The sequence below is a fragment of the Helianthus annuus genome, chromosome 17 (assembly GCF_002127325.2).
Source record: "Helianthus annuus cultivar XRQ/B chromosome 17, HanXRQr2.0-SUNRISE, whole genome shotgun sequence".
NCBI classification, from domain to species: domain Eukaryota; kingdom Viridiplantae; phylum Streptophyta; class Magnoliopsida; order Asterales; family Asteraceae; genus Helianthus; species Helianthus annuus.
The window spans coordinates 151,675,669-151,697,899 of NC_035449.2; the positions used below are offsets into that span (position 1 = coordinate 151,675,669).

The 22,231-nt window shown below is 37.3% G+C and overlaps 1 protein-coding gene across 3 annotated transcripts; it reads left to right on the forward strand.

Moving 5' to 3' along the window:
* Positions 1–780: 780 nt before the first annotated feature.
* Positions 781–13,523, forward strand: LOC110926158 (ATP-dependent helicase BRM). Of its 3 annotated transcripts, XM_022169913.2 has the most exons (15): positions 788–1,341; positions 2,339–3,439; positions 4,222–5,439; positions 5,977–6,089; positions 6,163–6,250; positions 6,376–6,462; positions 6,549–6,641; positions 6,718–6,801; positions 7,967–8,170; positions 8,278–8,517; positions 9,228–10,754; positions 10,965–11,471; positions 11,555–11,788; positions 12,679–13,217; positions 13,324–13,523. In XM_022169913.2, exons 1-14 carry the CDS (start codon positions 1,186–1,188, stop codon positions 13,204–13,206), a joined length of 6,180 nt encoding a protein of 2,059 aa, XP_022025605.1. In that variant the 5' UTR covers positions 788–1,185; the 3' UTR covers positions 13,207–13,217; positions 13,324–13,523. The 3 variants fall into 3 exon arrangements, with proteins under 3 accessions (XP_035843059.1, XP_022025605.1, XP_022025604.1); XM_022169912.2 differs by having other exon boundaries at positions 12,679–13,468; XM_035987166.1 differs by lacking the exons at positions 11,555–11,788; positions 12,679–13,217; positions 13,324–13,523 and having other exon boundaries at positions 781–1,341; positions 10,978–11,178.
* The last annotated feature ends 8,708 nt before the right edge of the window (positions 13,524–22,231 follow it).

A 22,231-nucleotide genomic window follows, 5' to 3' on the forward strand; every position in this document is an offset into this window, starting at 1 on the left:
TCGAACGGGCTTTTGGTGTTTTGAAGGGGAAATGGGGTGTATTGAGTCGACCGATGCGAGCAAGATCGGTTAAAAAATTAGGAATGTCGTGTACACGTGTATTATTTTACACAACATGATTTTGAAAGACGATGGAAAGGCGATAGCACCGGTGCACATTCGGGATCCTCCGGTCGAGCCGGCTCTAGACGATACGGTGCTGGGCGAGTTGTTGAATGAAGACACCCATTGGAGACTCAAACACGATCTCATAGATCATCTCGCAAGTCAAGATTTACCCCATCTTTTGGCCGATTCCGACGAAGACTAGTTTAAATTGTTTCATGCTAATGTAATTTTATTGTTTTTTAATTTATTGTAACTTTGATGTTTTTAATTTAATTTATGAAACTTTATTGTTTTTTATTTCTACATTTATTTATATTAAATAAATTATTGCAAAAAAAAAATAATAATAAAAGTTTACCACTTCAGCAAGTGTTTAAACCATTGCCAACACTTTTCAGCAAAGTTTAAACACTTTTGCCTAATTGACATGGCGCGCTCTGATTGGTCGGTTTTTTGTTTTGCCACTTTAAAGTGTTTAACCACTCCTTATACCCTAAAGGCTAGTTTCACAACATAAAGGACTTTTAATTTTTAAAGAAAAGAAAAAGTGTAATCATGATGGGACCACAAGCTTAACCATAGTTAACCCTTACCAAACATAGTGGGACCCACATGAACCAATGTACGAAATACATACACCCAGTCACCCATACAGGCACAAAACAAACGAGAAAAAATTGGGGGTAAAAAAAAAAAAGACAGTTGGATCTAGGGTTTGACCGATGCAATTTGCGAACCCCAATTGGGCGTCAAATCTTCACACACACCACTAGGTGAGAGAGAAACACACACACATCCTCTGCCCAAATCAGACGATTCTTCCGGTTACTTCGCCGTCTTCACCACACCACTGGCCCACACAATCCGATTTGCAACAAAAAAATCAAAAACAATTGCACCAAAAAAAAAAAAAACAAAAAAACAATTTACTTTTTTGTATTTTAGAGAGAAAGTGAAACTGAGTGGATCGTTAGGATTTGGATTTATAAATTTATTATTACTGTGTGTTCGATTTTTACGCTCTGCAGTTCTTTTTTATATATATAGAAGGTGCCGTACACTTTTTTTCATAATTGCATGCAATCTGGTGGTGGACATGTGCGGAACACGGTGGCCGGACCGCCGTCATCTTCTGCGTCGCCGTCGTCTTCGTCATCTGCGGTATCGCAGCCACAGTTGGGGTTTGATCCGGTGAAGCATCAACAGCAACAGCAACAGTACCAGCAAAGGCAGGTTGGGTTTGATCTTTTTATTATGTTTGATGATCCCTATGTTAAAATTCATTGTGATATCTTAGTGTACTGCTTGCATAAAGTGTCATTTGCTCTGCAGCTCATTTATTTATGTAAAATCTGTTAATACTTGTGAGGAAAAGATTTTAAATTTCATACTTTTCTCTTTCAGTGTTATGTTATTGCTCTTCAGGATTTGAGTTTGGTAGGTTTTAATGTGTGTGGTGTTGAAGGATTCAAGGAATATGGAGATGGAAAGTAGTTAATTTGGTATGTGTTATACATTCATGCCATATATATATAATGAGGGTAAGCACTATGATATGTTGTTCATGGTATGATGGTGGTCTTGTGGTTGTGCATTGATATCTGTAGCATAATTGGCTACTTAATTCACTGCTGACTGATACATACAGAGCACGTGTCAGGTTAAAACTAATTAGGGAACCTAGAACATCACTATGGGGTGTGGAGGAGGGTAGTCGTCAAAGGATGACCCGCCACGTAGGCGTCCACCTTAGCCGAAGCTATCCAAAAAGATTAGAGAATGTGTTTGTTGGGGGGGGGGGGGTTGTCGAGAGCGGCTGCAGGAGGATGTTGGGGACGATGACGAGCCTGAACGGGTGGGGAGGTGGTCTGGTGCCAGAGGTCGACGGGCAGGGGACGTCCCCCATACCCACCAGTCTTATATCTTCAAAGCTTTTTGATGACATGCACACACACTTTAAATAGTGAGTTAATGAATCCTAAATTGTCACCTCAGTGTGACGTCTTAAGGTCTAAGTTTTCAGCCTTATTATTTCAATTTTTTTTTTCTTGTAAAATTTATTATTTCATTTTTGTAAAAATTGTTTAAATGTATTGACGATTACATAGGAATATGTACTTCTTGTTTGGAAACTGGAGGCTTGTTAGCATCGTAGTTTGGCGAGAGTACTTAGTTTTATTCGAACCAGTTCTGCTCTTTTGTTGCAAGTAATTTTTTGTTTCTTATGCAGTCGTTGCAACAGCAGTTACTAAGAAATCCTGAAGGGAGAGAAGTTATATTAGCATATCAAGCTGGAATTCGACAAGGAGTATTAGGAGGCGGTGCTGCCTCGACTTCCGGATCTATGCAAATGCAACGTGTAGCTCAGCAGCTTAGCCAAGAGGACGGACAAAATACAAGACAGGGTTTTGATCAACACATGACGAACCCAATGCAACAGGCGTACATGCAATACACCCTCCATACTCAACAGGCCCAACAAGCCCATCAGAAATCACCTCCTGGCATGCCAGCTCAGCAACAAATGAAACTGGGAATGATGGGCAAAGATCAAGACTTGCATCAAAGTCAAATTCAAAATCAGAATCAGAAACCGTTTGCTGTTCCGACATCATTTGACCAATTGACGCAAGGGAATAATGTAAGGCCGATGCAAACTCCGCAAGCTCCACAGAGTATCCATAACATGGGAAATGGTCAAGCGGCAATGGCCGCTCAACTGCAGGCGATGCAGGCTTTGGCCCTTGAGCGTAATATTGATCTGTCACTTCCTCAAAATGCTAATCTGATGGCACAACTAATGCCAATCATGCAGTCTAGGATGCTTGGTCAACAAAAAGTCAACGAAAGCAACATGGGCTCACAGTCAAAGCCGCAGGTCACCTCTCAACAAGTCGCAAATGAAAGTTCTCCTCGTAGTGATGTGTCTGGCCATTCAGGGTCTACTAAAGCAAGACAGACAATGTCACCGGGCCATATCGGGTCAACATCAACCCCAAATACCATGTTGGTCAACACCCAGCTGCCACCCAGGCAACCGATTGTTAACAGTAGTGGGATGTCTTCTATGCCGCCCCCACAACCGCCTACTAACATGAGCCAGGGTGTAGATCGTTTTGGCAAAAACATGTTAACTGGATCAGAGTCGCTGCAAATACAGCATGCGAGACAGCAAATAAATAGGTCTTCTCCACAGTCTGCAGCTTCATCTAATGATGCTGGATTCAATAACCCTTTGCCATCTCAGAAAGTACCGAAACCTCCCCCTGGCTTCACAAAACAGCAACTGCATGTTCTTAAAGCCCAGATTCTTGCTTTCAGGCGAATAAAGGTTTGCAAAACTTGTATTTTTTTAATCATTCCAGACTACTTCTCTGGGCCTGTTCTGTTCGTGTTCGTTTATTTAACTTTAACCGAACATGAACTTATAATCGAACACATTTTTTTTGTTCATGTTTGTTTTTTAAGAACATGGGCATGTTCGCGATTTCGCGTGCATTTATGTTCGTTCGTTTAAAACCTAAACGAACAGTTAACAAACATAAACTAACATAAACAAACAAACTTAAACAAGCATAATTTAACAAACAATAAACAACACAAATGATCATAATTGAAGAAACATAAATGAACACAATTTACTAAACATAAACGAACATAAAGTATTTTTGTATATAATTAGTGATTTGTTTCGATAAATTCAATTGGAAAACTCATTTTTATTACTAGAAAAGCCCAATTACCAATTAGTTATATTTATATAAGTAGTTAGAATGTTTCTTTTATTTTTAATATTTACTACTTATGTATTTAAATTGAAATGAACAGAAACAAATGTAAATATTTGAACATAAATGAACACAAATGAATGAACAAAAACGGACGTTCACGAACATAAATGAACGAACAAAACGTGTGTTCATGTTCGTTTGTTTAATTGAATGAACAAAAAATTGTGTTCATGTTCGTTCATTTATATTAAATGAAGGAACATAAACAGACTTCCCGCTGAACAAGTTCATGAACAGTTCATGAACGTTCGGTTCGTTTAATGGCCTACTGGACACTGTTATTCTTGTTAATTGTGGACTTACCGATTTGACTTGATGGCAGAAAGGAGAGAAAACTCTGCCTTTTGAATTACTTCAAGCTATTGCACCACCTCCCCTTGAAGTACAGTCGCAGCAAAACAATGCGCCAGCTGTCAGAAGTCCTGTGGAGACCAATAGCAAGGATTTTCAAGCTGTGGCATTGTCTTCCGGGATGAATAATCCGAAAAGAGAAGCGTATGAGGAGAAATCAGCTGCAGGTACAACAGCTAATGCACAAGGTACAACTTTAATCAACGAAACACCATCAGTTACCCTCCCTGCAAAAGAAGAGTGGAGAAATCCCACAATTCCTACCAAACAGGAACATGAGGGGCCCACAGACAAGGGTAAGGAAATTGCGTCAGGACCTGCGGTTGTCGCACAATCCGGAATGACGCATCAAACAAAGGATTCGGGTCCTTCTAGAAAGTACCATGGTCCGTTGTTTGACTTTCCGTTCTTCACTCGGAAACATGATGCTTTTGGATCAAGTATGATGGTTAACAACAATAACAATCTAACTCTAGCGTATGACATGAAGGATGTTCTTGCTGAGGAAGGTGTTGAATCGATTAACAAAAGGAAAACCAAGAGTTTAAAAAAGATTAAGGGTTTGCTGGCGGTGAATTTGGAGAGAAAAAGGATAAGGCCAGATCTTGTTGTAAGATTACAAATCGAAGAAAAGAAACTTCTACTACAAGACGTACAAACGCGTGTGAGAACGGAAGTCGATCAACAACAACAAGAGATAATGGCTATGCCAGACAGACCGTATAGAAAATTTGTTCGGTTATGTGAACGTCAACGTATGGAGCTCAACAGGCAAGTGCAGGCTGCGCAAAGAGTCATCAGAGAAAAACAACTTAAAGCCATTTTTCAGTGGCGTAAGAAGCTTCTAGAATCTCACTGGGCTATCCGGGATGCACGGACTTCACGTAACCGGGGTGTTGCTAAGTATCATGAGAAGATGTTGAGGGAATTCTCAAAGAGAAAAGACGATGATCGGAGTAAAAGAATGGAAGCTTTGAAGAATAATGACGTTGAGAGGTATAGAGAGATTCTTCTGGAGCAACAACATAGTGTACCGGGTGAGGCCGCTGAGAGATATGAGGTCCTCTCGTCGTTTTTATCTCAAACCGAAGATTATCTCACTAAACTTGGAGGCAAAATTACGGCTGCCAAGAATCAACAGGAGGTAGAGGAGGCTGCAAATGCTGCATCTGTTTCTGCAAGAGCTCAGGTATGGGATTCATAACATTTATTAATTTTTCATTTCTTTTAATTTTTATTTGAGTTAATTACTGTTTTCGTCCCTGAGGTTTGTCAAAAATAACGGTTTCAGTCCATTAGTTTAAAAATTGCGATTTCAGTCCATTAGTTTTATTTTCGTAACCATTTCAGTCCACTTTTCAAACGGCGTTTGTTTTATGCAGTTAATGGAAGCACGTGCTTGTCACGTGATGGGCAATTTGGTCATTTCCATTCCAATTCTCACAAACCCAGTTGTATTAAACACCACCTACCCCTTATTCATCCAAACCCTGACCCCCAATTCATCTCTAAATTGCCCATCACGTGACAAGCACGTGCTTCCATTAACTGCATAAAACAAACGCCGTTTGAAAAGTGGACTGAAATGGTTACGAAAATGAAACTAATGGACTGAAATCGCAATTTTTAAACTAATGGACTGAAACCGTTATTTTAGACAAACCTCAGGGACGAAAACAGTAATTAACTCTTTTTATTTCATATAAGTGTCGATTTGTTGTTAAAGGGTCTGCCGGAGGAAGAAGTGAGAGCTGCAGCTTCTTGTGCGAGGGAAGAAGTTCTAATAAGAAATCGTTTCTCCGAAATGAATGCACCCCAAGATAGTTCGTCTGTTAGCAAGTAAGCTCCGTATGTTCATCATAACTTATGACCTCTTTCACTAAATCTTTCTCTTCTTATCTGTTATCGACAGATATTATACTCTTGCACATGCCGTGAGTGAAAAGGTCATACGGCAACCCTCAATGCTACGAAAAGGAACTTTGCGTGACTATCAGCTTGTATGTTTCTTTACCCTTGATATAATGAACTAAATAGATTTTAGTTACATTTATAATTCCTTTTTATTATGGTTTTATTTGATCAATGTTAAAAAAACATTCTTATCAATCTACTGGTTTTGCAGGTTGGATTGCAGTGGATGCTTTCATTGTATAACAATAAGTTGAATGGTATATTGGCTGATGAAATGGGTCTCGGGAAAACTGTCCAGGTAAGCTACTTGTCTGTAATCCGTTTTGTGACTTTTGTCCACCTGGCAACTGAATCTTTTTTTTTTTTTTTTGATTCGTTGCGCAGGTTATGGCCTTGATTGCTTATCTGATGGAGTTCAAAAGCAATTATGGGCCGCATCTTATAATCGTTCCAAACGCTGTTCTGGTTAACTGGAAGGTTGGTTAACCTTAATTACTTGATTTATGTCCTTAATATTTCACATTCCATGTTTGTCTAATTTGGTTTTCTGCAGAGCGAGTTACATACTTGGTTGCCAAATGTGTCATGCATTTACTATGTCGGTAACAAAGATCAACGATCAAAACTGTTCACTCAAGTAAGACCCCCCCCCCCCTCTTTTTACGTTTGCAACACGCCGGTCTCATGTTATTATTTTTAGAGTTAATTACTGTTTTCGTCCCTGGGGTTTGTCAAAAATCACTATTTCAGTCCATTAGTTTAAAAATTGCGATTTCAGTCCCTGTGGTTTCACTTTCGTAACCATTTCAGTCCACCTCCGTTAACCCCATCCATTTATTCTGTTAAGTACACGTGAATTGACCATAATGCCCTTATTAATAAAAAAACAAAAAGATGTCTAAATGAGTTAATTACTGTTTCCGTCCCTGTGGTTTGTCAAAAATCACTATTTCAGTTCCTGTGGTTTCACTTTCGTAACCATTTCAGTCCAGTCTCCTAACACCGTGTATTTTACCGTTAAGTTTTTAATGAAATACCTAAATTACCCTTGTGTTAATTAAATTGGATTGTAGGGTTCGACCCACTATGGCTTCAGTAGAAGTAGAAGTCTGGCACTGTTTTTACATATATGGTTCCAAAATTTTAATTTTGGCTTTTAGAATGAGAAAATGTCTAGATAAGCATTATTTTTTTAAAGTTATTATGTTAATTGATGCTGCTAGGAAGATATTAATTGGGGTGGGGTAATGGGTCGTCGAACATCGAACATTAAGAGGGTGGGGTTGTGATGCCGGAGAAGATGACCGGAAACTTTTTGCCGGAAATGAGAGCAGGGATGGAGTGGGGTGGGGTAGCGTGGGGTTGTGTTTTAACAAGTGGGTCCTAGAATACGATCTTTTAAATTTTCATGGTTTTTTTTATTTAATTAACACAAGGGTAATTTAGGTATTTCATTAAAAACTTAACGGTAAAATACATGGTGTTAGGAGACTGGACTGAAATGGTTACGAAAATGAAACCACAGGGACTGAAATAGTGATTTTTGACAAACCACGGGGACGGAAACAGTAATTAACTCATTTAGATATCTTTTTGTTTTTTATTAATAAGGGCATTATGGTCAATTCACGTGTGCTTAACAGAATAAATGGATGGGGTTAACGGAGGTGGACTGAAATGGTTACGAAAGTGAAACCACAGGGACTGAAATCGCAATTTTTAAACTATTGGACTGAAATAGTGATTTTTGACAAACCACAGGGACGAAAACAGGAATTTGACTCTTATTTTTATCATGATAGGAGGTTTGCAATATGAAATTCAATGTCCTTGTGACAACGTATGAGTTTGTCATGTTTGATAAATCAAAACTTTCGCGAGTTGATTGGAAGTATATAGTTATTGACGAAGCACAAAGAATGAAGGACCGGGAGTCAGTTTTAGCCCGTGATCTCGACAAATACCGCTGCCAAAGGCGGCTTCTTCTCACCGGGACCCCTTTACAGGTCTTTGACCTTTATGTTTTCTTGTGTATGTGACTATGTTATTACTTTTCAACTTTTTAATCCATATTCTGAGTTGGCAAATGTTGTACTCTTATTTCTATTTGCAGAATGATCTTAAAGAGCTGTGGTCATTGTTGAATCTACTGCTTCCGGACGTGTTCGACAATCGAAAAGTGTTTCATGACTGGTTTTCACAGCCATTTCGAAAAGAAGGCTCACACAATGCTGAAGATGATTGGCTTGAAACCGAGAAGAAAGTTATCATCATACATCGACTTCATCAAATCTTGGAGCCTTTTATGCTCAGACGTCGTGTTGAAGATGTCGAAGGTTCACTTCCTCCCAAGGTAATCCTGATTTCCGATGGATCAAATGGGTTAATAAAAATTAGATTAAAAGGAAACGGGCCGATCAAAGGGGTCGAATGACGTCCACAGTGTTATTTAATGATAAAACCTTGTAAACGGTTTATTCAAAAGAGTAAACTAATTTTGAAATTATATAATGAGTACAATGTCATTTTCGTCCCTGAGGTTTGGCCAGTTTTGCGACTTTTGTCCAAAGGTTTGTTTTTCTGCCTCTGAATCCAAAAGATTCGAAATCTTGCCATTTTCATCCCGCTCATTGACTCCATCCATTTTCTTCGTTAAGTGAAAAAGACCGAATTGCCCTTTAAGTTAACAAAAAAGACGGAAATACCCCTGACTTAACAGAGAAAAATAGATGGAGTTAACGATCTGAATGAAAATGGCTAGATTTCAAACCTTTTGGATCCAAATGCGGAAAAAAAACCTTTGGACGAAAGTCGCAAAATTGGCCAAACCTCAGGGACGAAAATGGCATTTTACTCTTATATAATTTTGTCATTGTATTTGACACACTAGCTATTTATAAAAATGCTGAAAGTTCGAACTTCGAACAAGAAGTGTTATGGGTCAACCCAGACAGATACAACTCGTAACCAAAGTTATCGGTTTTGATCTGTTGCCCAAAATAATCATTGGGCCAGCTTCTTTAATCTGTTCCTTGTGGCTGACATTAATAATGTTAATTACAGATCTCCATCATTTTACGGTGTAAAATGTCAGCTATCCAAGGTGTGGTTTACGATTGGATAAAAGCTACTGGTACAATACGAGTTGACCCAGAAGACGAGAAACTCAAAGTTCAAAAGAGTTCAATGTACCAAGCCAAGACATTTAAGCCGTTAAACAACAGAGCAATGGAGCTCAGGAAAACCTGCAACCATCCTTTGCTAAATTACCCCTTTTTTAACGATCTCTCTAAAGACTTTCTCGTTAAATCATGCGGCAAATTGTGGGTTCTTGATAGGGTCCTTATAAAGCTTCAAAGAACAGGGCATCGAGTCCTTTTGTTCAGCACAATGACAAAGCTTTTAGATATACTAGAGGAATATTTGCAGTGGCGTAGACTTGTGTACAGACGAATTGACGGTACGACCAGCTTGGAAGACCGCGAGTCGGCTATTGTTGACTTTAATAGTCCGGATACCGACTGTTTTATCTTCTTGCTTAGCATTCGTGCAGCTGGACGAGGTTTGAATCTTCAAACAGCCGACACTGTTATCATATATGACCCTGATCCTAACCCTAAAAACGAGGAACAAGCAGTTGCTAGGGCTCACCGAATCGGTCAAACACGAGAAGTCAAAGTTATTTACATGGAAGCTGTGGTTGATAAAGTTCCGAGTCATCAAAAGGAGGATAGTATTAGGAACGGAGGTAGCATTGAATTTGATTCAGACGATGATCTAGCCGGTAAGGATCGTTACATAGGATCTATCGAAAGCCTTATACGAAACAATATCCAGCAATATAAGATCGACATGGCTGATGAGGTCATCAATGCTGGAAGGTTTGACCAAAGAACGACCCATGAAGAAAGACGGTCAACCTTGGAATCATTGTTACGTGATGAAGAAAGATATCAAGAAACCGTTCATGATGTCCCGTCACTTCAACAAGTCAACCAAATGATTGCTAGAAGTGAAGAAGAAGTTGAGCTTTTCGATCAAATGGATGAAGAATACGATTGGGCTGAAGAAATGACACGATATGACCAAGTTCCCAAGTGGCTTCGTGCTAGTACTCGAGAAGTCAACACTACTATTGCCCGCATGTCTAAAAAGCCCCTGAAGAACATGTTATTTACCGATAATATTGGTGTGGGAGACATTACTGATAAAAGAAGGGGACGGGGTAAAGGAAAGAAGTTTCCTAATTACGCTGAGCTGGACGATGACATAGAGGAATTCTCTGAAGCTACATCTGAAGACGCTCAAAAATCCGATGAAGAAAACGGGGATTCTGATGACGATGAAACTACACCGGTAGTGGACAAAGGTCAATCCGAAGATGTCCCCGCTGTTAATAGGTACGAGTTACATCATTCTGCGCCACCTGGATCTACTAGAAACAATCATATGCTTCAAGAAGTAGGTTCGTCGGGATCATCTTCAGAAACCAGACGATTAATGCCAATAGCAGTTCCGTCTCTTTCTTCTCAGAAATTCGGGTCGCTTTCTGCATTAGATGGTCGACCTAGCCCTCGTTTAAGAAGGCTGGTATGTCTCCTTTGGCCATTAGAGATAATTTTTCAAGTAATCGAAATAACAACTATTCAAAATGCATTTTTTTTTTTCATGTTACATAAGTAAACAGGTCGGTTGAGTTGGTAACAGGTCAAAATGTATTTTTCTGATACTTAATTAAAAGTTTTATTGTCCAAAATTTATGCCTTTTTACGTTACATGTATCTAACTTTTAATAACTAGGGTGATGATATAGAGGAAGGTGAGATTGCCATGTCTGGAGATTCACATGCAGACCTTCAACAATCCAGCAGTTTGAACCACGATCATAATGAAAACGAACAAGTTTTGCAACCGAAAATAAAACGCAAGCGTAGTGTTCGGGGTCGACCACGGCCTGCTATGAACAGGCTGGATGACAAGCCTGTCGACCGGTCTTCTCCCCTTCTTGGTCAGTCTTCTCACTTGCCCTTTCACGCTGACCGAAGACCACATGCTAAAACTCAGGCTGACCGAAAGTTGGTTCAAGAAAATAATACTTACAAGCAAGAGCAGAGCAAGTTCTCGTCGAAGGCTACTAAACGAACCCCCCCTGCCCGGAAAATTTCCGGGCAGCCAACAAGAACAAATTCTGTATCTAGTCCTTCAGAAATTTCGAATGAGCAGTTTAAAGAAAGATTGGATGTCAAAGTAAAGAAAGGAAGTGGGCCTTTTGGTGGAACTGTGATGACTGATGTTATCCAAAGAAGGGTATGTACTGTAATTAATACGATGGTTTCTAACGGTTATCACTTGCTAGTTAAGAAATGTTTATTAATTTGCTTTTACTGCAGTGCAAAAATGTAATTACTAAGATCCAGAGGAGAATTGAAAAAGAAGGCCAGCAAATAATTCCGTTATTGACTGATTTGTGGAAAAGGACTGAAAGTCCCGGAAGCAGTCTTCTTGATCTAAGAAAGATCGAGCTGCGTGTTGACCAAATGGAGTACAATGGAGTTATGGACTTGATTGCGGATGTTCAAGCTATGTTAAAAGGCGGAATGCAGTATTTTGGATTTTCACACGAGGTATAAATATAATCCTTAATTTTAAATTTATTTGAATATTCTGATGATATTGAGCAGTAATGTGTCAGAGATTAAAAAAAATCATGTTCATCTGGGTACTGGGTCTAAAAATGGGTTCAGGTTGGAACATATCAATTTTTAGTTTGGCTTGAAACGGGCCGGGGTCAGGTTGACCCACAAACACTTTCTAGTCCATTTTTTATTTTTTTCTTCTATAAATGAAATACTAGTGGGTTACCACCCGCACTCTCAGTGGGTTTGAAACATAGATAAAAGTAAGAAAATCGGGAGAGTTAAACTTGTTTGATATTTTGTTAAGAGGCCAAACATATCATTATTAAAGTTGAGGGGCTAAACATGTCATTATTAAAATTGAGGGCTAAAGTTGTTTTACTTAAGAGGCTAAACATGTCATTATTAAAGTTGAGGGGCTAAACATGTCATTATTAAAGTTGAGGGGCTGAAGTTGTTTATTATTAAAGTTGAGGGGCTGAAGTTGTTTATTATTAAAGTTGAGGGGCTGAAGTTGTTTATTATTAAACTTGAGGGATAAAGTTATTTGATGTAGTTAATGGGCTAAACATGCCATTATTAAAGGTGAGGGGCTAAAGTTGTTTTAGTTAAACGGCTAAACATGTCATTATTAAAGTGAGGGGTTAAATATGTTATTAAATTTGAGGGGCTAAAATTGTTTATTATTAAATAATATATAGATAGGGTAAGGTTCATGCGAGAACCACCTTTATTGCGAAAACCGCGAGAACCAATGTGAACACAACCTAAAATAGCTAAAAAGGGTGGTTCCTAATGGATCTTTGTCCTATATAGATAATGTGTCAATTATGATCTACGAAACAAATACTTGTATAAATAAAAATTCTGATGAACAGGTGAGGTCTGAGGCAAGGAAGGTGCACGATCTGTTTTTCGATATAATGAAAATTGCATTTCCTGACACTGACTTCCGAGAAGCCAGGAGCGCCCTCAGTTTCTCTGGCCCATTGGCTTCCTCATCTCCGAGAGGGTTACCACTCGTTGGCCAAACCAAGAGACCAAAGCCAATGATTGACCACCCAGAGCCCGAACCAAGTCTCTCCCCAAGACCACTCTCTCGTGGGTCCATCCCTGTAAGAGAAACAAGGTTCGCGAACAGCAGCACCAAGGCTCAGGAAGAACCTAGACCGTTGACCCATCCTGGTGAGCTTGTAATCTGCAAAAAAAAGAGAAAGGACAGAGAAAAGTCCGTGCGAGCTGGTCCTGGCTCGCCCATTGGTCATGGGACTAGGAACCCGGGTCAAACCAGTCAAACTCAAACAATTGGTCAGCTGGGAAATGGGAGGGGAGCTAGCTTTGGCTGGGCTAAACCTGTTAAGCGCATGAGGACAGATGCAGGGAAAAGACGGCCAAGTCAACTATGACGGGTTTGCAGGTTAGCGTATAGTTAGTATTCATTAAGTAGTAAGTACCACTATTGAAGCATGTAATACAAGTGCACTACTGCTTTCGATAATAAAAAGTTTTTGTTTTCTCGACAGATGTTCGATTTCAGTGAACTGTAAACCCGATATGCAATGATTTTCTGACTCTTTCGGCTTGTGTTTGTTAAGAGGTAATCAAGTAACTTGCTATACACAATGACAACCCAGAGTGAAATGCTAACTTAAAAGAACACTTTTTTTATATGTTGTATATGCCATGCTGTCTTGTTTTAAAAAGCCCACGGCGCTTTGAGTCATTTAGGCCCCGAAAGCCAGGGCGCGAAGTAAGTGCTTGTTGATTTTTAAACACTAATCCATTATTTATAAACGTTCGCTTATCTCCAACAAAATGGTGAGGTTTCGAGTCCTACAAAATGGGGAAAAGGTGAATTTTAGGAGTAGCTTTAGCCTTTAGGGGTGTGTGTTCCTTGTAAAGAAATCTAAACATCAATATATAAAATTAAAGTTTGAATAATTGGATGATTCAAAAAATAAATCAATTAAAAGAACATGTGTAGAAAAAAAATGCAAGCTTTAAATTCTTCGAACGTAACTAATACGGTAATTCATGATCTTTCTTTATCAATGATATTGATCTACAATATGTTAAATACTTAACTTTATTAATAAGTAATTACCTAATATTTTAGTCACAATACTTTACCTTGTTACACGATAAAAATGTCTAAAAACGTGGACGATAAATGATTGTAACAGGGGAGAGTTGTATTGAGAACGCCAAGGATTGCGAGAACCGTAAAAACGAATAAAAAAAAATCATTCAAAATCAATTTTTTAATACAACTTTTATTATTATAAATAAAATACAACATTAAAAAATTACTCTATAAATAATTCATCTATCATCTCAAAATCACTCTTTATACTATCCTCTCAAAATCACTCTATATAATTTTTTTACACATGGTTAAATTCCACATATTTACATATGTGTAAATGAAATGGCAACTTTACACGTGTAAAATTTGTTCTTTTACGAATACATGTAACTTTAAACGTGTAAATTTATTTTCCAATATTGTATTCGAATCATAATGATGGGTGTAAAAAAATTTGAATTTGAATTGTTTTTGACAAAGTTCTCGCGGTTATTTCATTCGTTCTCATAGTTCTCATAATATTTATAGTTCTCAAGATAACCATCCCCTTGTAACAAAACTAAATAAATGATAAATGTTTATAAACGTTCATGTGTTAGTTTAATTTAATAATTAAAATTATATAAATGCGCTCATATATTAAGTAAACGAATATAAACAAAGTACCTACTTACCGAACATTTATTAAACATTTGGTATGTTTGTGACCCTATTCACATGTTAAAAAACTAGTCTTATTAAAAAAATAGTCTTATGATGTATCATCAATTATACATATTTATTATAAATACGTGAATTCACCCCAATTATAAGTATTTTTGATGGAATTTGATAAGGAAACACCATCACAATTGTTCCTTTTCAGTTTTTGTAGAATTTGATAAAAAAGAAGCAGAAAACAATGAAAACCGGATGAAAAATACAAAGTTTCCAGAAAGCACCCCGATGCGCACTAATGTGCACGGCCGTGCCTATTGTCTCAGCAACGCCTTTTGGAATATTAGCAAAGATCAGATAAGATAAGCGTGGACAAGAAAGAAAAAGTGTCGTCCACGCTTGTGCCACCTTAGGCACGGCCATGTCTCCCACTAAAGAAAATTCGGACAAGAAAAATTGAGAGACCAGAAGTACACCTGCTGTTAGCCCTGTCAGGACACCTCACATGCACGATCATGCATGTGTAGGCACGTCTGTGCTCAGTACATCCCCGGGAGACAGAAAGGACAACTTCTAGAAGATTCTACCAGCCTAAGGACGACTCACCTGCCCTCAGCTGGCCTATAAATAGAGGTCTCATTCACCTATTTCAAGCAAGCCCTTATTTGCTCTCTTGTTCTCTGGTTTACTACAACCCCAAGGCTGATAGACTTGGGCCTTCTTGGCCTTGTTCTCTCTTCCTTGAAGGCTATAGTCCCTTGAGAAAGTGTGGATGATCTATGGAGCTTGGTTAATCAATAGCCAAGTATGCCATGATTATGATGCTTCCTAAGCACCCTTTGCTTGGAAGATGGGAGAACTCTAGGGAAGGCCTTCATGCCAATCGAGACCTCTCAAAAGTTAGGATTCCAACATCCTATCTTTAATCATCTATGTCAAGAATAATGCATCGTTAGATTAGTATACTAAATATATGTAACAAATGAGAGACACTTGTTACACAAATACTTGCACTTGAGCTAGAGCTTGAAGATCATGGAAGAGTGGTAATCTCCATTGGTAAAAGTGTTAAGATCTCCGTATGGTTGGAATCTACATGCCTTATCATATTCGTGTGGATTAGTTAATTTTTTTAATATAGTACTTTATTTTATTTAATATGTTAATCTTTTATTAATTCTTGGTTTATTGTCTTTTGTGATAGGATTGCATGATCTTTTTGAAACTAATATTTATTTACTCCTAACCACTTAATTTAACCATATTAATCTAATTTAACTTGTCTGGGCGTGCGTACGGCTTCTGGTATCCTTAATCCGATCTAGTGTAACCTTCTGGTATTGTATCGAATTTTACTAGAGTTTTCTAGTATTAACCAAGATTCGGGTGACAAGCTTCTAGTATTGAACCAGATCTTGGGGTAATAAAGAAAGTTTATGATATTACAACAAAATTCTTAGGGAAGACTTCTGGTAATGCACCAGATCCAACGGGGGGGGGGGGTAAAGTTAAGAAGGTAAATGAATGAGGGGTAGGATAATTCTACAAAATAGAAGAGACCGGTAAATTGGAACCTGTTTTGTTTATTCGGTAACTTAATATATTTGATGACTAAATCACTCCAACAATTAATTAAGATCCCTAATCGTGATCCCAATTGTGAGCTTGAAATATCAAGCACTAATTAGTTAAGTTATATAAAGATAATTGTAACACCTCGTGAAATCGTGTCCAATTATGTGAAGACACGTGTCCTAAACCTAAACGTGTAATAAATTAACTTTGAAGGACTAAAGTTGACAAACAGTAAAAAGATGTACGCGGAGGGACTAAAAGTGTCAACATGCTAAAACTATGCCTCTGAATGACCTTACACGATGTTCGTATTCTCAAACGAGTAAATTATTGGGCATGAGAAGCCATTTGTCAAAAACAAGTGAAAGTTATAAGACGAAGGGGTTAAACGTGTCAACATGTTAATTCTTACCTCTGAGTGACCTTTTAACTAACCGGGGCTTCCTAATGTCCAATACTTCCGAGAATGCTAAATATTAATTACATAGAGTTTCGGTATCGTTATTTAATAAGTTGTGCAAGACCTCAAGAAAAAGGGTTAAAAGTGTCAACGAGAGAAACTAGTGCCTTTCGGGTGATCTCTTAACTGAACGGAAGCCTAACTTTGTTTGTTGTAAGTCCCAAGACCCTTAAAAACTAACTATAGGGGCCAATAGTGCTAAAAATCAAAGTTATATGAAGTTAATAAGGACCAGGGACTGAAACTACCAATGTTGAAACTTGTTTTACCGGAATAAAGGAGAGTCGCGGCCCGCGAAGAACTAAGGTTTATTCTTACGCGGCCCGCGAGAGACTGCCCAGTAACGAAAAACTAGACAGCTGCATGTTGCAGCCTTGCAGCCCACACAAACCGCCATTGCATGGCTGAATCTCGAAACCAGGGCTTGTTTGATGGTATTTACTGACACTAGAACACTTGTAATGATCTGAGGATGATCAAGAACACTTGGATTAATCCTAAGACACCTTGTTTCACTATAAATAGGTGTCTTCACTCACCATTCAAACTTGCACCTTCAAAAATCATTTATATACTCCTTCTCTGAGGTTCCTCATCAAAAGGAAGCTCCTCCTTAGTCAAGATTTCGAGCTAGGACCTGTTGTAAGTGTCCTTAGCCACTCTAGTTCGGTTTTTATGCATTTAAAATCCAAAAGTCAAAGTTGCCGCAAATCGGCTTTGACTTTCGGTTTAGACCTAAACGGTCCAACCATTGTTCGAGGTAGATGTTAATCCCTCAAAAGGTCACCTTCTAATTACCACGTTTACTTAGTTAATTGTCGGGTCAAAGTAATTAACATAAAAAGTCAAACGGGTCAGTTTTTAAATAAATTCAAATCTGATAATGTAGAAGTTATAAAAAATGTTTTATCACTTTAATAACTTGGTAAATATTATTAGAACATGTCTAAGCATGTTCAACCCGACAATTCTAAGTTTAGGCTCGATTCGCAACCGAAAGTCGCAAAAGCTTGACTTTTGCTTTGACTTTCAGTTCTGACCCGAATTAGCTTATTTCCTTTATGTATTAAGGTTCATTTGTGACCATATTATGTAGTAGTATAACCCTCTGAGGTTATATTACATGGTCACCTAGTAATCTGAGTTTATTTACTTGATTCCGTTATTATGCTTAAACTTGACTATTATGCCCTTTTATTCAAAAATGAGATTTTAAACATAACTAAGCATGCAAATGATTACATTCTGATATGTTAACAAGTTTAGCATATTTTAACATTTATAAACTGGTCATAAACTAAGTTTGCTTAATTAGTCAAAATATAAGCTTTAGAAAGGACTAAAATACCCTTTTTTTCACATAAAATGAGTTTTTAACATAATTCTGCATGAAGCTAATAAATGACGATATTACCCTTTTCACTCCCAAATTGAGTTTCAAATATAATTAACATGCAAAAACCTTTTGTTACTGATATGTTTTGATAAATAAAATATTTTGACCATTCAAAGCTGGTCATAACCTCAAAATTGACTAAACATCGAAATAATCGTCATTTGTCGACTTTTACGCTAAATAGGTGTATAGTATGGTTTTAAACCATACTTAGCACCCAAGACTTGTTACCTACTGAATTTATAAACCATTTTTAACATTCTTACAGTAGGTATAAGTTATGAACTCAGAATCCCAAATAAGTCCTTAAAACTATGTGTGAAATGACCAAAATGCCCATACGGTGCATAGTTTGGCCATAAATCATAAACCACACATATGTATGATATCCTACTGATATAATAACATAAATTAAATATTTTTACAGAGTATTTATGACCAGAACCTCAGTTTGCATATAAACCCCTTTTATAAACCTTAAAATGACCAAAATGCCCTTATGAGGCTAAATTCGATTTTAAAACTTTTATGGGCATACTTACTGAAATCCTACTGATATCATGACATATTTTAAGCATAATAACTTTTGGAACTAGTGTATGACTCATCCGGTTACCCGTTTATGCTTATACGCGTTCTGTTCGGTTTATGTAACCAGTTTGCATAAATTAACCGAAACGGGTTAAACCTTATCATTTGAACTTCAAAATCGAGATAATACAAGTCTCCATACTTGTTGGGTCTAAATTACATTCCAATCTGGTCATCGCTTAAACTAGCGTTTTATACTGTAAATCCTACTTTAAACTAACCAGTCTAAGTCTACGGCTTAAATAAGACCCGTTAGTAATCTAATAGGTTAATAAAACCTTTGTTCCAGATTACGGAACCCCGGTAAAAGCTACCTTAACGAGTCTAAGTACATTATACGGCTGAGTAGATAGATCTCGCATTTAGAAACTCAGGTAAATACTTTTAACTTATTTTCCTTTATACGGGCTTGGGATATGGTAAAATATTACCGCTTGGTCGGGTATGGGATCATTTGGTTGGATTGTGATTAATAAATCCGCATAACCTGTTTTAATCCATTTTGTTTGATGACAAAAACATTGGGGGTTAATACGACCGTGTCCTGGATATCGTCGTCTCATTTAATTGCAAATGGCCATGACTTAAGCACGGGGTGTAGGCATACACCTGACAGTTGTTTATGTAAAAAGATATACCCACATTGTTGGGGATAACTCCTTGTGGGTTTATATTAGTGGTGTGTCGGTTAATTATGTCTCGGCTTCTATACCGGGCCCTAAATGTATAACAAACATGTAAATCTCTATACAAGATTATATATATATAATTGTCCCAAGTTATAAAAGAATTTTATTCTTTGTGCATCTAAACCAATTTTCATAACACTTTTCAAAAGAGTTGGTTAATTGTATTTACCAGTGTAAACTGACGTATTTTCAAAAGACTAAGTGACAGGTACTACACGTACTAGGCTGGGAGCTCCTGGGCGTTAAGTAGAGGATCTTGCAAGTTCGTAATGCCTTAAGTCTGTTGAACTTTGTTTTGTAATATATTTAGACCCGCCCGTGGATCCTTTCTTTACAACCGTATGTATATTCTTTTATTCGTACTTTGAACTTTCGGTTTGTAATAGTAATTTACCTTCCAAGCCTTCCGCTGTGCTATAGCTGTGTTTAATTAACTATGATGATATCAACTACATCACGATACTCCCCACCGGGGCCACCGATTTGTGGTTAGAATATCGGGGTATGACAATAATAAACACAAGACGCCTTAAACCAATCTTGTTGTGGCATATATCGTTTACTAGTCGAGAGGCTAGTGATGGTTTATTATGGACATATTTCCAGGCCAGTCTATCGGTATGTTGTGGCAAGATTGATGGAATGTTGGTAACCTTAACATGAGTCGCTTCCAATTTCCATAAAAGATAAAATAAAAGACTCAACCATTTTCCTCGTTTTATAAATAAACTATATTAATTAATAAAGACTTATCCAAGAGTCATATATTACTAGTTTAGTCTACTAAACTAACTACAAATAAGGATGGTCAATATGATAATGAATGGTTGAGTAAGGGAAGCTTATCCTTAGACGACACTTGGTTCTTATCTAAGCAATACTATACGTGATATGGTTTCTACCTGTTGTGTGTATTTAGTCTATGTATAAATCATTTTTATAAATTTAAAACTAGATAACGAATACACTTAATACATGCGCATGATCTAGACCCCCGCCCCCTGTGTTGCGGTAGGGGCGTAAAACTATACCAGGTAGCAACAATGTCACTCCACTGTCAACGACCACCATCACCGAAAAAGCTTGTAAAACAAGAGAAATGAAAAACAATGATTTAGATCTACGGATCATCATAGTCAATGCAAAACAAATAAACTCAGATAGACAACTCCTCGTTGCCATAGTCAACAAAGCACGACTCAGTGACGTCACGTCTGCAACCGAAATTGCCACGCAGTAACAAGGATTTTTTTCTTTTGTGTTTAACACTCGGTATATTTAATCATTTCACATATTTAATCATATCCGAGAGCCATTATTGTTTATTATAGTTATCCTACTCAACATCTGGTAGTTATTGTTTTGAAAAACCTTTATTGTTTGTGTAGCTATTTCTGAAATGTTTTTTTATACAATCATGCATACTTTCATACGTGATGTTAATTTGATAAACACGACAATCATGTATGTTTAGTTTTATTTGTTTCTTACTGTCTTCCAATTTAGAACTAATTATTAAAAAAATGATAAGACAAAATTGTTAGCGGTTAATAGTAAATAGAAGAAAAAGAAAGAAATCATAAGAAATTATAGAGATAAGAATAAAGAATGAGATGTGGAATATTTTTAGAAAATGAGAGATAAATTTAGAGAATAGTGGTTTTTGGTTAAATTATATCAATAAAGATAGAGAGCCTATTGTGAATGCTCTAATGTCCTCAAGTCTATGTAAAAACAATTAAGGTACGCGGTAGCTATATTGAGACGACACACACCCTATCTTATCCATTCATTCTCCCTAAATATTCCTTAAATCCTTGTTATTACCAGCAACCCAAAACCCCACATAGAAATCAACCATTTCATTCCTCTTCCTCGCGAAATCGATTTTTGAAATAGGTTACACATAGTTACAAGCCAAAGCGGTAAGGGACCTCCACCACCACTCACATTCTACGTACGTCGTTGATTCAACAACTTAAATAAACTTTCTTTTTTGTTATTTTTGCCTTTTCTTCATGACAATCTTCATGTGTTGTTTCTAGAAATTTTATTGTTCTTAATGTTTTAGAATTAGAGATTTTTGTTTAAGATATACAAGATGTCGATTCACCAGCTTAAATTATTGTGCCATTTTTTTCTTTATATTCATGATGATGTATTCCATATGTGTCGTTTCTAAATAGACTGTTGTTGAAAATTTTGCACTATTATTGTTTTTAACATCTTAGGATTAAAGATTTTGGTTTAAGATACACAATATTGTTTGATGGGTTTGTGGATTATACTTCTAGCTAGTAGGAATACAATTACTTATACAATTTTATAAGTAAAATTTAATTTGTTAACAAAATTAGTAGACCTGCTTAAATATTACTCTCTAATGTTTAGAGCAATGTTTTCAGGACCGGATTGGATATCAAACCAGTCTCCCTACCGGTCCACAGGTCGGGCAGGTCGAGCCGATCCGATCAGATGTAAGAACCGGCTTATCTCGTAAATATTATAAAAATAAATAGGGTAAAATTGAAAAAGAAACTTAATTCAAAATACGGTTCAACCCCTAAAAAATTCGGCTAGACCACCCAATTTTCCCATCTGACCGCCAATTCCCGGTCCAACTGTGTCACACCCCGATTTCCACGTGTCTCACCGGTGGGCCCGGTGGGGGATTATCGTGACGTAGTTGGCAACAATATAGTCAAACCACACAATTTATGAATGCACAGCGGAAGCATAAACATAATTATATTTCAACCATTGTTTGTAGTATCAGTTGTATTACGAATAGTCGAAAAGTATCCACAGGGGATCAAATAAAAATATAAGTGTTGTTCAACAGACATAGGCATCTTGAGCTTGCTAGACTCTTTATGATACTAAGGAGAATATCCAGCCAATTACGCATAGTACCTGCATTTAGTCTTTTTGGGAAAATACGTCAGTTTACACTGGTAAATACATTCAACCGACACTT